Source organism: Schistocerca serialis, chromosome 5, assembly GCF_023864345.2.
Source record: "Schistocerca serialis cubense isolate TAMUIC-IGC-003099 chromosome 5, iqSchSeri2.2, whole genome shotgun sequence".
Taxonomy (NCBI): Eukaryota; Metazoa; Arthropoda; class Insecta; order Orthoptera; family Acrididae; genus Schistocerca; species Schistocerca serialis.
This window is the reverse complement of record NC_064642.1, coordinates 14,178,954-14,195,093: the sequence shown is the minus strand read 5'-3', so window position 1 is coordinate 14,195,093 and position 16,140 is coordinate 14,178,954. Positions and strand designations below refer to the sequence as shown.

The following is a 16,140-nucleotide window of genomic DNA, read 5'->3' as shown; positions in this document are numbered from 1 at the left end:
ACTATTCGGATTTTGTTCCATGGTGGTCCCACGAGCAGCTAAGGAAAGGAATGTCCACCCAGACAGACCCGCTTGCCTGGGTAAGCCTAATATAACCAGGGTGTGGCAGGTTCCCCAGAGGTCACCCACTAGCCACTGCTCTACCTCAACAGCCATGCGTCTCCTCGGCGCGCAGCACACCTTAAGATTGAGGGTTTTTTTATTATTTATTTACTTATTTATTTATTTATTTATTTTATAGGTGTTTATATCATCCTCGCGACCCAGGCAGTTAAGCCACGATCCCTGGGCTCTTTACCGTACAACGTTCCACAGTTGCGCCTTACGGTGGTCGTTTAAGCACGCTCAGAGCTTACGGTATTGAGGACTGGTGGCGCTTCCCTGTCCCCAGCTCAGGGACCCCGGGGTCGCCAATCCCGTACCCAGCAACTAAATGCTGAGCCCCCTGAGGGTCTTAGGAACTGTAAACATTGACATCTGGTATCCTCAGCAAATCACAGTTTGGGTTTCAGATGGGTTGCTCTACTGAGACTGCCATTTGCAGGTTCACTCGCCAGATTTTACCTGCATTAAACAATACAGTAGTGCCAGTTGGTATTTTCTGTGACCTAAGGCACTGGCCTGTGTGACTAACAGTCTTCTCCCAAATAAAATGAAGTTTCATGGGGTCGATGGCATAACCAACAAAACAATGTTATATCTAATCAAAAGAATGCAGCAGTTTTACTTAGTAATTCAAGCAACACAGTCCAGACACACAATTCTAATTGGGAAGAAATCACATGTGGGGTTCCCCCAGACTTAATATAGGTCCAATACTGTTCCTCATATGCGTAAATAATCTTCGGTCTAATATACAACAAGCAAAATTAGTTCATTCTGCATGTGACAGGAGTATTGTAATCAATCCATGCAAACATATTGAAACAAAACAAATGGCAAACAGAGTTTTTAAAACAATCTATTTTTAAAAAACACAAAATATTCAGTTTTGCACATCTAGGGACACTACACCAATGATAAGTGTAACACATGGTGAGAAACTAATAAACAGGGTGCAAATTTCAAAGTTATTACGTGTCCATACTGACGAGAATTTAAGTTGAAAAAAGCACATTTTGGAACTCCTAAACAACTTAGTTCAGCCACATTTGCACTTAGAATAATTGCATATCTTGATGGAAGACAAATCAGTGAGTTGCCATATTGCATATTTTTATTCAATAATGTAATGTGGAATAATGTTCTGCGGTAACTCATCTTTAAGAAAGAAAATGTTCGTTGCTCAAAATCATGCTGTAAGAATAAATAATATGTGGTGCTCATCTGCGACCATCTTTTAGATATTTGTTTAAGGAGTTGAGCATTCTGACTACTGCTTCACAGTATATTTATTCCCTCATGAAGTACACCGTAAATAATCCACGGCAGTTCTAAAGGAGCAATGATATACAACATTACAATACCAGAAGGAAGAATGATATCTGTTACTCTCCATTAAAGTTGTCTTAAGCATAAACAATTTACAATTTGTACAGAAACCAAATGGCAGTTATAAGAGTTGAGGGGCATGAAAGGGAAGCAGTGGTTGGGAAGGGAGTGAGACAGCGTTGTAGCCTCTCCCCGATGTTATTCAATTTGTATATTGAGCAAGCAGTGAAGGAAACAAAAGAAAAATTCGGAGTAGGTATCAAAATCCATGGAGAAAAAATAAAAACTTTGAGGTTCGCCGATGACATTGTAATTCTGTCAGAGACAGTAAAGGACTTGGAAGAGCAATTGAATGGAATGGACAGTATATTGAAAGGAGGATATAAGATGAACATCAACAAAAGCAAAACGAGGATAATGGAATGTAGTGGAATTAAGTTGGGTGATGGTGAGGGAATTAGATTAGGAAATGAGACACTTAAAGTAGTACAGGAGTTTTGCTATTTGGGGAGAGGATATAAAATGTAGACTGGCAACGGCAAGGAAAACGTTTCTAAAGAAGAGAAATTTGTTAACATCGAGTATAGATTTAAGTGTCAGGAAGTCATTTCTGAAAGTATTTGTATGGAGTGTAGCCATGTATGGAAGTGAAACATGGATGATAAATAGTTTGGACAAGAAGAGAATAGAAGCTTTCGAAATGTGGTGCTACAGAAGAATGCTGAAGATTAGATGGGTAGATCACATAACTAATGACGAGGTACTGAATAGGATTGGGGAGAAGAGGAGTTTGTGGCACAACTTGACTAGAAGAAGGGATCGGTTGGTAGGACATGTTCTGAGGCATCCAGGGATCTCCAATTTAGTATTGGAGGGCAGCGTGGAGGGTAAAAATTGTAGAGGGAGACCAAGAGATGAATACACCAAGCAGATTCAGAAGGGTGTAGGTTGGAGTAGGTACTGGGAGATGAAGAAGATTGCACAGGATAGAGTAGCACAGAGAGCTGCATCACAAACCAGTCTCAGGACTGAAGACCACCACCACCACAACAACAACAAGCATAAACACTTACCAAGTGATAGAAAATGTCTGACAGTAAAATTTGAAAACAAATTGAGAAAGATTTTCCTTGTATTCCGTAGAAGAATTTCTATTACTGTAATGTGTAAATGGTGGTGGGTAGGAATTATTAACTCACATCTGCATATCTTTCTTAAGAAATAAATAAATAAAAATCCTTTAGCAATGTTTAGCATGTAATCATATGTACAAATTAATTTGTGACTAGAATGTAAAATGGCTCATTCCATATCACCATGATCCATCACTCAAAATGATCCATGGAACATGACACTAAGTAACTGAAGCCTCTGCCAAGCGCTAAGGACATAATGACCCAGTTCATACTCCAGCACTTATTCCACATTTTAAAAGTCAATTTCATTGCGAAAAAAGTGTAAAAAGCTTCAGGTTTCATAAAAAGAAGTTAATGTGAATTACTTTCAACAAGGCATATTCTGGAAAGCAGCTACCAGCAATGAGGTCAACTTCAGCTGTCTGACCACAAAACCACATTCGCAGTTTCTGTTCATATAATAATCACAATTTATTGAAAGCTCCAGCAAGATTGTAGATTCATTCTTACTGTATGGACGTCACATTTAAATAAATTGAAAACATCACTAGCATCACATAACATTGTCAGTAATTTGTGATAAATAGGGTGTTTAATCACTTCTTTCAACACAGAACAGAGGCTTTTGAAATGTGGTGCTACAGAAGAATGTGAGTTGTGGTGGCTTCTGTGAAGGCATGCATGAGATCCTACTGGCACTAATTATGCACGCATTCCATCAGTTCTGGCCCTCTTGTTTCATCCTTCCTGGGTTGTGTGTTCCCTCTGGGGCTGTGTGGTAGTGAGTGGTGTGTGGCACACAGAGCTGGATGGGGTGTGCCGGAGTACTGGGCGTCCTGGCGACTGCGGTGAGTTGAAACCATTGACCGTTGGTTTGTAGGGGACCATATTTTCCTGCAGCGTTGACTGTTGCTACCATCAAGTTTGGCGGGCAAGGAGTGACTTTTGTAGCGTGCATCCTGGTTATGATGTGCATCACTAAACTGTGGTGTGCTAAATACGTCAAGATACTACTGGACAACTTTGTTATGCAGGAAGGCAGTATCATCTGGCACCTACCTGAATCTATTTGCATCTTTGGTTTTTATTTAGAATTATGTATGAAGAGTGTTCAGTAAGTACTGCACTTAAGAACTGTTAATTCTGCCATGGTGTGAGCTGGCCAGGAATCCTGTTCCTTTATGCCTTTCAGCGACACTTTTTCAGCTGTGTGCATCAATCTGGACGTTTCTGTAAGCACCAAGCTAGTATTTTGCAATCTGTAATCTGATACTTGAAATAATTGAGTATTTGATATTACTGATAGTAATTTCTGTTTGTTGTAGGCCTGATGGCCTTTTCTGGGGCGGGTTACTGTATTTGGCCTGTAACTAAAGATAAGTGTGTTCAGCCTAAAGGTATACACATGTGGGTTGTGTGTGTGTGTGTGTGTGTGTGTGTGTGTGTGTGTGTGTGTGTGTGTTATTTATTAGTTTTATATACACTTCTACACATTGATCTTGCCAAAAGCTGAGAAGCGATTCTTCCTAGTGTTTTAGTTCTCTGGGGCACTCTGGGTCACTCTGGGATGCTCTCTGGGAGAGTTTTTGATCTATTTTGTTTAGTATTTGTTTATTTATTTCTCACCTTTTAATTGCTTTTAATTGTTTTTTTTTTATTTTATTGGTCATTATAAAGTTGCGAAGCATCCTTATCTATCTCGTGAATTTTTTTTTTTTAAAGTCTACCTCTAATTTGACCTTAATTTCTTATCTTTTAGATCTCTAAATTAATTATTTATTAATTATAATATGTCTGTGGGTTGCAGGGGTTCCGACCCCTGGGGAGGTGGGTGGGTGTATATGCATGGCTGTGTTGACTTAGCAGCTGCAGCTACATACAGCGCCAGAGCCTACGTAGTTCGCCTGGCTGCCGCTAGAGCTCGGAGGATCGCGCTATAGTTTTAACTAAGCGCGATCCGCTGGCAAAAGGGTCTTTTCCGGTCGCCATGTTGGATTATCAGTGCGTTACTTCCTGCCGCGCCCAGTTAGCAGCTACTTATCTGCATGAAGTGTGACGTATGGCGCTGCTCTTATCAGTACAAAGCGCTTGTGTGTGTGTGTGTGTGTGTGTGTGTACACTATCTTACTCCACATTGAGGAGTCCTTCAGGTTACAAGTGTACACTTTAACAGGTCACCTGACTTTGGTGCATATCCAAATTACAGTGTATATTAGTCCATAAGAGACCCCAGTGGAGGTATATCATGATTTATTTAATCTTGTTTGCATTATTATGTAATTATTTTTTTTAAATGACCTTGTACATTGTTTCTTGTTATTGCTAGGTAGGTTGACTTAATGTTTATGAGTGGGGCACACGAATACTGAAGTTTTAATAGTCGGTTTCCCTGAAAATAATCTTTAATTGGTCATTTAAGTATTTCTGTGTTTGTAAATTTCTATTAAATTTGTTTGCTGTTTGGATTATCTTGACAGCTTAGTATTGGCAGTTTGGCAGTTGTTGACATGTTGCTGTTCTGCTGGTCTGGGGAGGGGGAGTTTTCCATCCGGTTCAGCGGTTTCCTGGTCATCATGTGAGGCCTAGGTGTTGACGGGTCACACATGCTTCCGCGGCTCTTCTGTACAGTTTGTTTGAAGTTTATTGTCATTCTTTTGGTCTTGTTAGTTTAAGTACTTAAGGGGGAAACCACATTAGGAGAGTAAACAAAATCCAATTTTTATTGCATGAATTGTTAGCTTAACTATCCAAGAAAACACTGTCTTTTCAAGGGGGAATTCACATTTGTTTAGATTTTATGAGCACAGAACTGAGCGCAAGACATGAAAAAATCAATTGTGGCGACATACTATCATATCGTTTCTAAGGATGAAAATCCTCGACATGATTACTGCCCAGAGAGAGATAACAGCTGGTGCTAGTGGCAGAAACGAACAGCCCTTGGAATGGAACATTACCTGCACCATACTCCATTGCACCCCGATGTACAGAAGGATATTCTTCCAATATATGGAGATTTATGAACAGATGAATTACAAGAGAGATGTTTAGGTGGCCACACACAAAATGCGAATAGAAGTTTTAATTCCATTATTTGGCGATTAGCTCCTAAACACTTGCACTCCAGACTAAAAGTCGTTGAATTGGCATCGTATTTAGCAGTGGGCTTTTTCAGTGAAAGAAATTAATCAATTCTGATGGTCACGAAGGGGGGCAGGAATTGTAGCAGGCACACAAAGCTTCAATTATGACGAACAAATGGATAACCAGCGCACCTAGCGGCAAAATTGACGTAGTTCATTTGAATCTAAGGGAAGTCGGAAAGCACTGCTGTAAGCACAAAACAAAGGAAGAAGGATTGCTATATGGTGCTGGAAGCGCAGATTGATCAGTAAGCATTTTACATTATTGTTAATGTTGTTGCGTAGCAAGACAGCCACGCCACGGAAGTAGCCGAAAGGCACGCGTTAACTCACGCAGGCTAGAGATAGGTCTGAAACAGGATAAGTAATGAATGCTATAAAGAAAAGTACGTAGCTCCTGGAATACTTAACTTTAATCCATCCTTGTGGTACATCGTTCTTGAGACATGCTTCATACGATAACTATCAATTGCTATGGCGCCTTGCTAGGTCGTAGCCATTGACTTAGCTGAAGGCTATTCTAACTATCTGCTCTGCAAATGAGCGAGGCTTCGTCAGTGTGCATCGCTAGCTACGTCGTCCGTACAACTGGGGTGAGTGCTAGTGCGTCTCTCTAGACCTGCCGTGTGGTGGCGCTCGGTCTGCTATCACAGAAAGTGGCGACACGCGGGTCCGACATGTACTAATGGACCGCGGCCGATTTAAAGCTACCACCTAGCAAGTGTGGTGTCTGGCAGTGACACCACAGTTAACTTCCTTGAATTTCTAGTTTTCGAGAATTTATTTTTCAAACGTGTTTATCTCTAAATGACATTTTTTTCACATTTGCATGCAGTCAAAATTGATAGTACGAGTCTTTATAAAATTACAAATTATATGAACCAACTTGTGAGATGATATCATGCTTTTCAGGATATTTTTCTTTGCATAATTAGAGAAAAAAATTGTGAAAATCTAAGTAAATTGTTCTAACGTCTGCAAAATTTTTAATTTTCATCTTTTTCCACCTGCATTGAGGTTCATATTCTTAGAAAATAAATTATTAATGTAAAATCGAAACCTTTTTGATTTTGAATGGCCACCTGCATGTACAATTATACTCACAACCTTCAGCAGACATCACAGCATAACTTATTTTTGGCTGAAATTATTCCAAAAAAAAAAAAAATTTTCACACAAATTGTTTGAAATATGAATGAAATGATGTGAAATTTGATCAAATTCTAATTAACTCTTCCCATCCAAAAAATCAATGTCAAACAGCCTCCTAGTGTGGTTTCCCCCTTAACAGGCTTGTGGCTTACCAGTGAAGTACTACTGTTTCCTTGGGTTTTTATACATGGGTAGCATTTGACTACATTGGCCGCATCTCATCTATATGACAGCAGAGTAATCAGTGGAGATGTATGCATTTTAATGTCTTATTTAAAGTTTGTTGAACTTATATTCAACGCCTGTTGTGGGTTTCGCCCACAATTGTGATGCTAATCACACCAACAGAGTGCCCTCACCGGTTTATTTAATCAGTTAACTGTTTGTATTCAGGCAGCCACTGTATTACACAGTTGACATGTTCTTCGAGTACCATTTGTAATTTTATGTACAATGCAAATGTCCTTGTGCATTGTGATAATAATTTAAAAACCTTAACTATTTGTACATATCTGGCAAGAGTATTTGTGTTAGTTGCCTTATGACAGACTTGTTACTGAATAAAAATATTTGTTTGGCAATGATAAAGGACACACCAAGATGACCCATCCTTCCACATGTTTCCAATAAATTAATCCCCATCCTTGTCCTGGGTCTCAGAATGCTGAAGATTAGATGGGTAGATCACATAGCTGATGAGGACGTACTGAATAGAATTGGGTAGAAGAGAAATTTATGGCACAACCTGACTAGAAGAACAGATCAGTTGGTACGACACATTCTGAGGCATCAAGAGATCACCAATTTAGCACTGGAGGAAGGGTTGGGTAAAAATTGTAGAGGGAGACCAAGAGAGAAATACACTAAGCAGATTCAGAAGAATATAGGTTACAACAGTTACTCAGTGATGAACATGGGCCCAGAAACATGTACTTTCTACGGGGCCCCCTGGACCAATCCAGTGGTCCTGAAATCTTTAAGCCAGATGTTTGCACACTCTGTGATGAAAGTGTGCTGGTGGGCCATCATGCATGAGCCACATTTGTATTTGTTGCTGCAGTGGCACAGCCTCCAGCAAGGTAGGCAATGCATTAATTAGAAAGTCCATGTAATGCATCCCAGTTAACTTCTGTGGTTCCAAGTATGGCCCCATTAATCTATCGCCTAGTATGCCTGCCCATACGTTGATTGAGAATCTGTGTTGATGTCCTCTTTCCTGAATTTCTTGGATCTGCAGTACATTTCTGCAACAGCCACTGACAGAACAGCTGTCTGATATGATCATTCTCTGGCCTTAGGGCTGAATGCACTGTAGTACAGCAACTGTTCACGAAGTAACTGTTTAGTGGTAAAAATCTTACAGTCAACCTATCCAAATGTGGAAAAATAGGAAAGAATAAATAACATTTCATTTGAAATGGTTTCTAACCATTTGCAGGAATTAATTCATTGCTTTTGTTAGAGTCTTGGTGTGAGCACGAATATACCTCTGTCTTTCAGGACAATGAAAAGACTGTTGACATAACTCAGATTCCACCTGGAACAACCAATGTGACTCTCAATAAGGAATTTTTCTGACTGTGGAAAGTATTTCTAAGGCAACTGTTGGACAATATAATTTCTGATATCTCCATGACACTTGAGGTTTATCAGTACTGTATTCTTAAATTTCAGTCATTCATGCATTATCAGTCTGCACTAACACATTTTATAAATTGCTTTAAGTATGCTCCATATAGAGCACACTAAGCAGATCAACAGCCAGGACCATTTCTTACTCCATCGCAATTCTGTCTTAATAAAGCTGGTAATTACTGCGACAAGCCTGAAAGCATTAAGTTTTCTTTCCTCAATGTCTCTGGTCTACATAAAATATTTGTATTCATCATTCAAATGACACTATGATTTACTGTGACAACCATGGGGAATAAAGAAGGAACTGCTTCATTGTTACAAAAATATACATTATTGAATAATTATCAAAGGAACTGCACTACAATAATTATAAAAAGTGGTATTTGTAAGAACATTTCACGTCAATAAATTAAAGTCGTGACTGATGAATGTCACCAGCAAAGTAACACTCAACACTGCCTTTATTTATTTTCGTCCGCTAGTCACCTTTCTAAGAGGTGGACATGCAACAGTTTAGCTGTCAATACGAACTGACTCATTCAAAACAATAATGTTATTTGACTTTCATTGTACTTTTTTGGTGGTTCAAATTCATTTGTGTCACTCTGGATATTAGTACAAAGTGGCGCTATGCTATCCTGTCACGACCTCACATGCTAGGCACGAAGGACTGTACAAACTGCTGATATAAGCAGTTCTTTGTGTGGCAAAAGAGGGCAACTTCAGCACAGGGTGTATCTGGGGACAAGGAAAAAAAAATTCCCGGATTTCTCCTGGATGTCCCGTTTAAAAAACATGCTTTTTCCCGGGCGAAAATACACTTTTTCTGAAAGAAAGAAAGACGGGGCAGAGAAGTTTTGGAGAGACTTTTAATAAAGAAAAGGAGAGAAGTTTTGGAAAGACCTTTGATTTGCAGCAACATATACGCTGCATATTTTCGTATTACGAAAGTATAAATTCGAGTTGCACCAAACACAGTGCGTTAGTTTCCGGAGCGTTGAAACCGAGGTTGCGATGTCCTTTTGTAAGCAAGTCATATCTCAAGCCATGAGATCTCGCCAGCCGAGAGCATAGGACACGTGTTATAGTCAGCCAATAGCAAGATCACTGGTTAAATAGCGCGAACATGCAAGAGGAAAAGTTAACTGTTTACATTAATGTACACAGTACCATATATCTACATGAAAAGCTAAGCTTTCATATATAATATTAGTCTCTAAGATTAACACGCTACAACAGAAGCTAAACTTTCACATGTAATATTGATCTTTTTTTGCGTGTGTTATACTTTAAGATACATCACACAAACGTGCCAGTAAATTTAAAATTATGACATAAATGTCTTGGTTCGAAATTCTTGTAAGTGGCTGGTCCTCAAACTGTTCAGTTTTGAACGCTCTGTGATTTAGATATCCATCCCACTTTCTCTCACGTAACATAATTCATCTTGCGTAAAAAGAAAATTACATAGAAAGTAACGCTTTTCTAACCACCGTTCGCAATACTATCCGGAGACTGTTAGAAATAGGTTCGATTTACCAGTTGCGAGAGAGCGCCAGAAAACAGGTATTATTGTGCGTGTGCAACTGCAGTGGTGTAGCAAGCCCGTATGTTCATGTGTATAAAGCACTAAGATAGCTTAGATTACACCATAAAATAAACGGGGCGTCAGAGGATACTCTAAAGAGCATCGGAATTTCATAAACCATACTAAAATGTATAATTCGGCTTGAAGTGCAAATTGGCTTTTCCAGATTCACAAGAAGTAGGTCCCATCTGATATTAGGCTTTTCAGTGTGGTTTTTGAGATGTAAATTTTCTTGGAGCACCAGTACTCTACGATCTCATTTTTGGTTCCTTATTATGACAAAATGCCATATATGGCAGATGATAACGTGCACTTGAAATTCAGCGAACAGTTGGAACTAGCCAATACTGTAGAATCAAACACTTCGTTTCAAATAAAATGATTGCCTCAGCAGAAAGATTAATAAAGCCACATTTCTTTAGCAAACTTGCAAAAATAACTTCACTGTTCTGCAAGGCAATTAATGCTTGACTGCTACTAACTTGGAAATAAAATAAAATCAGAAAACTGAAATTAGTAATATATTTTTGCCCTCCGTAATTATGTGAATGCATTTTAATTCACTTGATAGCTCTCGGCTACAGAAATCCGTTTTGTTTTCATTTGACGTGGGAGCTGTACATGAAGAGAAGCAGTGAAATCACTTAACGTAAACACGGGTCACGTGAAGGTTAACCCCCTCCCCACTACAACTCAGACAGCTCTGTGCAAGCGTGATCTGGCAGCTATGGCGCGTGAGAAAAATTTTTCTCGTTTGCATATGGCTGCTTGCTGCTACTACCGATACAGCTAACAGCCAAACTTCAAGTAGCGGGAGAAGCTACTGCTTATACGCAAGTTAAATGCGCATGCGCAACAGACCGCTGGCAATTGGTCAAACGAACCTAATGTGAAGAGTTGTGATGTCATGCTCATAGCAAGCAGTTTATTGTTACGGAGAATTACAGTCTGCGCCCTACGGCCTTTGACATATGTTTGCTATTTGCAGAAGCTTGTGCGTGCACGGTGTTTTGTTGTTGTAAATTGCACATTTCATTTGCCACTAAACTTTTATTTTTTCCTCTAGTTTATATTTTATTGCTGCAGTATTATTCTCCAGTAGCAGGATACAATAACATTCTTTGTTAGAGAATCAATTCTGCTGTCAAAATTACAAAAATTTAACTGAAAGCTAAAACAATGAAAAATTCCCGGAATTCCGAAAAATTCGCGGGTTTATCCCAGTTTTCTCCCGGATGAAAAAATTCCCGGGTTTTTCCCGGATTTCCCGGGTCGTATACACCCTGCAGCAGTTTTAAATAATACTTTTTTAAAAAATATTTGCAGTGCATTTCTTTCACTGTATTTTACCTCCGTAAAAATTTCAGGATGGGTCCCTTGTGAGAGCTGCCTCTGACCCATACATTTAATTTATGTAGTCATCTTACCCCTAAACAAACCATACTCGCACCCATAGTCACTGCAGACTCCTGTGTGTTGATGCAACAAGAGAACATCTCCAAGTATGGACAGACACTCTCCGGAAGTATTAATCTCATTGTGAAGTAAAGGATACAGAATAATTCACAGAAATGGTGAAAAATATATATCAATTCAACTGCCCAGTGAAGTCAGCACAACATCTGATGATTGAATCTGTCTACTATTTGTTGGGGAGTTGTGATAATGTCACAGGGGGCGGAAACAGCCTTTTTAAATAGTGTTAGTTCCATTATTTTCAGCAGCTAATTGGAGTTCAGCTTAATAAAAAATATGTGCAACAGATGAACACAGTTTCCCCATGAAAACCTGTGGCAACAGATAAACATAAGGATTCTGACAAAAATAGTGTAAAAATACATTTGTCACCACGAGTAAATTGTAACAGAAATGATCAGTGATAAAGAACAATGAAGTATGACAGAAATAGAAATACTGCAACTACATAGTTATCTGAATGTATTCAGAGAGGGTGAGGGTAGAAGTCACACATTTAAACACATGCTGGGTAAGAACACACTGTAACAGGTTTTTCTCCTTGGTATGGGTGTTGCTGAAATACTGGGCATTATTTGTTATATATTTAAGTTATGATAAATGTAATGAGAGCTGCATTACAGACTATCAAGTAAGCACCGAGCATTGCTAACAAAGGAACAATATTGCAATGAAGCTGTTGAAGTTAAATTATAAACCTCACATGAATGAAATAGCTACATCTGATGCTGGAAAATTCTGAGTGTCTTATTTACTCTCTTATAAGAGAAGGTTTTTTTCTCAAATTCGCCATTCAAAAACTATGGGGTTGTCTGATATTCACATATTAAACTAATGCTACAAAGGTCAACATTTTTACATTGATTAACAGATTGATATAGGGGTCAGCTTACACTTACTGATGAAGCTTGGGCTATTTGGGTCCCGAGCAGATTTAGTTTAAAGAATTGAGAAGGGCAGGTACGGCAAACTCATGCTCAAACGGGCTTGAGATTTCCTGATATGCCGAAGCACTCTATACGGTATTGCCTTTGCTCAAACAGTCACATAACATTTGACTCTTGTGTTGCAGGAGCAAGGGATATGTGAGAAAGTATGGACTAGCAACGATGACGATATATTGCTCTGCTTAAAACTGGAAAATTTTGTGAAACACAAGAAATAGAATTTAATGCTATCATTTTACAAATTACTGTTGTATTTCAATAAGTTTGCTGTAAAATTTCTCGAACTTGTATGGAAACCATATACAAACATTCATGGTGCTTTTTAAGTAAAGTTAACATTCAAAGGCAAACATGTTGTCCTCAAAAAACATTACTTGAGTCTCAATGCAGGTGAATATTTTATTTGATTATGAGATACTGTAATGATTTACCAAGTGGGCTGCAAATGATAAATTTGGTCGTTCTTCACTCATTAGAATACCGGGTAAAAATGTTACTGTACCACCTTTTAATCAGCTTTAGAACAAGATGGTGAAAGAAGTCAGACGAAACACGAAAGAAAATTAATTCAGAATTATATGTCTAAGAAACGAAATAAATGGTATTAAACTGTCAGTAATTGTTATCACAAGAATAAATTACAGCGCCAAGACTTGTCTTGGCAACAGTACCAACAGACGTAGCTAGATCACGGGGCGAGCAAAAGTTTGACAATTTTATCAAATCTTGATTGTGATCTTTTATTTATGTATTAGTTATTGGTGACACATAGGACCTACACCCTAGAAGATACTGCAGTCTGTTTCACAGCTGCTCAAACAAAGCATTATGCAAGGGGTGGAGAAGGAACAGTGATACCGACTTCACCAAAAACTAGGAGGACTGCAGGGAGCGGAGTTGCGAGCGGGCAGCAAATTATGTTGTGCTGCCAACCATGGGAACCTATAGCGCATACTTTGGGTTTTTATGAACATCTGCCAGATTTAAACTGCAGTTTGCCTGAATCCATTTGAATTAACTTTAAAATTGGGCAAACACATAACAATGGTAGACATTTCTGCAGGAGTCTGTAGAAATCTAGCTAGGGGTGAGTGGCATACCTATACATTCCTAGAAACAATGTTGCTGATACTCAGTGTAAGGTATGACGGGAACAAAAGGTGGTGCGTCAGCTGCTGGTCCTGTGCAGCCAATGACACAACAGGGGGGAGACAAATGTTTGGAAGCAAGAAACGATGTAAAATTCTCATCCTTATGCCAGTGGCAAAAAACAGCTGCGTTCTCAGGTTCCACCATAATCACAACCTCAGATTTTGCAATATATTCAGAAGAAACAACAAAATATTTGTGACAACTAAGACATAAATTTCACAGCTGCATTATTAGGATGATGAGAAAAAAAGGTAGTTCAGTTAGAATTTATGTAAACTATTCTTTTTTAATATTGTATTTAAATGTAGACAATCAATAAATGGCCTCAGTTTAAAATAGCTATAATGCAAATTTTTTAGGCACATAATGTCGATAAAACCATTTGTAATTTGATTAGTCAGAATATGTGAAAAATAAAATTTTTCACAAGGAGCCTCTTAAAAAGAAGCAGGTTGTCTCATAATTGGGTAAATACAGTATTATAATTCACAGAAGGTGTAAAATTAGTTATACTGGAAAACCCAATCAACAATTTTCTGCTATCTTAATATTGGAGGTAAATTGTACAGTATCAGTTTACTGATCAAAATCATTCACTGAGTTACATGAAGATGATGGTCTTTCCGTTCATCCGCGACATCAGTACGAGACTCAAGAAACAAAAACATGTGTGTAAAGAAATGAAAAGTTGAAGTGGTTAGATAAAAGAAATTATATGGAATAATCTGAGGAAGAAAGCTCTGTTTCAAACATGGGACTACAGGGAAAGGGGTAGTACAGAGGAAGTACACACTATCCTACTTTGGTGGTATTAACAAGGGAAGAAACGGGACATATGTTCTATGCTGTCAACTGAGCATCAGTTAAGGCAAAAAGTGACATCCAGGAGTAATTCATGACTTCATATTTGTCCCTCTAGCATGCTCCATGACTGCAGTTAAGGTTTGAAGTGGAAGCTTCAAATTCACACCCTGCTTGTAAAGATGCACGTCAAAATAATCCTCTAAATAAATTAAGTTTTATTTTCTTTTTGTAAATTTTATACAACAGCACACTTCAATGAAAATAATGTACTTGGTTTTGTGTCTCTTAATCTGATGTACTCTGTACTTTATATGAAATCAATCAATTAAAAACGCATCTACTGCACTTTTTTTTTATTTTGAACACTTTTACTTGATTTCATTGGTGTTTTGTAAATGCATAACTCCCTACATAAATGAATTCACTAGTGAAAGCAGTTTCTAATTAATTATGCTGGCTTTCATATGCTGGAATGGAAACTGTACACCCCATAATTTAGTGTTCAGGGAATAATGTAAAGCTTAGTTATTAAATTAAGACATTCGCACAGCTCTATAACGTACACTAATAACTGTAAACTTACCATCTCTGTTACTTGTAAATGTGACTCCAAGTACAACAATTTCAACAGTTGTTGTAAGTATCAAAAGGTATCTTACAAAAGTTTGAAACACTCCAGGTTTGGGTTTGACTAATCCAATGCTCACTATAGTTTCACCCAGGCCATCAAAGTATGCCAAGTCTGACCTAAAAAAAAGGTACAAAATAATATTAAAAACAGAAACAGTCATGCCAATACCTTCTCTACAAACATTCACTATGATGTCCAATGCAGTTCAACTTTAAATATTATTCAGGAATAAGTGAACTATTAAACTATAAAGAGCAACACATACAATTAAGCTACCCAGGTAGCCGCTGACTGCATGGGAAAGGGAGGGGGGGGGGGGGGGGGGAGTGCACACAAGGATTCTTTAGATAGGTGACTTTCCACCCAGTCAGATAATGATAGCTGTAGGAAAACCAGGAGTAACAGTAAGATCAAAGGATACACCTCCCACAGGTGAGAGTATTAAAATGTTAGTGGTTAACTGCTGAAGCATTTAGAACAAAGTGCCAGAGTTTGAAGTGCTCCTAAAAAAATCAGGGAAGCTCACATAATACTATGTACAGAGAGGAGCTTAAAACCTGAAACTGACAAGAGTGAGATCTTTGGGGAAAATTTAAGTGCATACTGAAATGCTAGGTTAATGGGAAGAGGTGGTGGAATATTTCTCACAGTACACAAGAAACCAAAATCCGAGATAGAAAACCTCAGTTCGCTTGTATGTAAGTACCCCAATCATACAGTAATCATTGGAGGAAGTTTGACCATCCATCAGCTGTGAAATATTACTAAATGCCTCTATTGAAAAGTACCTATAACAGATAATTTGAAACCCTGCCCATGACTGAAACGTATTAGATCCAATGGAAACAGAGTGCTGATCACCTTGAAGATCTCTGCATTGAAACTGGCATCAGTGACCATGAGGTAGTTACGGCAACAATGTATACCTAAGTACAAAGGATATCTAAAACAAGTAAAAGATTTAAGTGTTCAGCAAGATGAAGCAGCAGTAATGTTGTTTCTTAATATAGAACATTATTTAAACTTTTGCAACAAAGCAAGAGGA

The 16,140-nt window shown here is 38.3% G+C and overlaps 1 protein-coding gene across 3 annotated transcripts in view; it reads right to left on the bottom strand.

Annotated features, from left to right (window-relative positions):
- Positions 1–16,140, bottom strand: part of LOC126481249 (nuclear pore complex protein Nup155) — a 267,575-nt gene that overhangs the window by 220,402 nt on the left and 31,033 nt on the right. For all 3 annotated transcript variants that reach the window (XM_050104864.1, XM_050104862.1, XM_050104863.1), the window contains exon 5: positions 15,048–15,211. In XM_050104864.1, the coding sequence (XP_049960821.1) occupies positions 15,048–15,211 (164 nt within the window). The remainder of the gene's footprint in view (positions 1–15,047; positions 15,212–16,140) is intronic.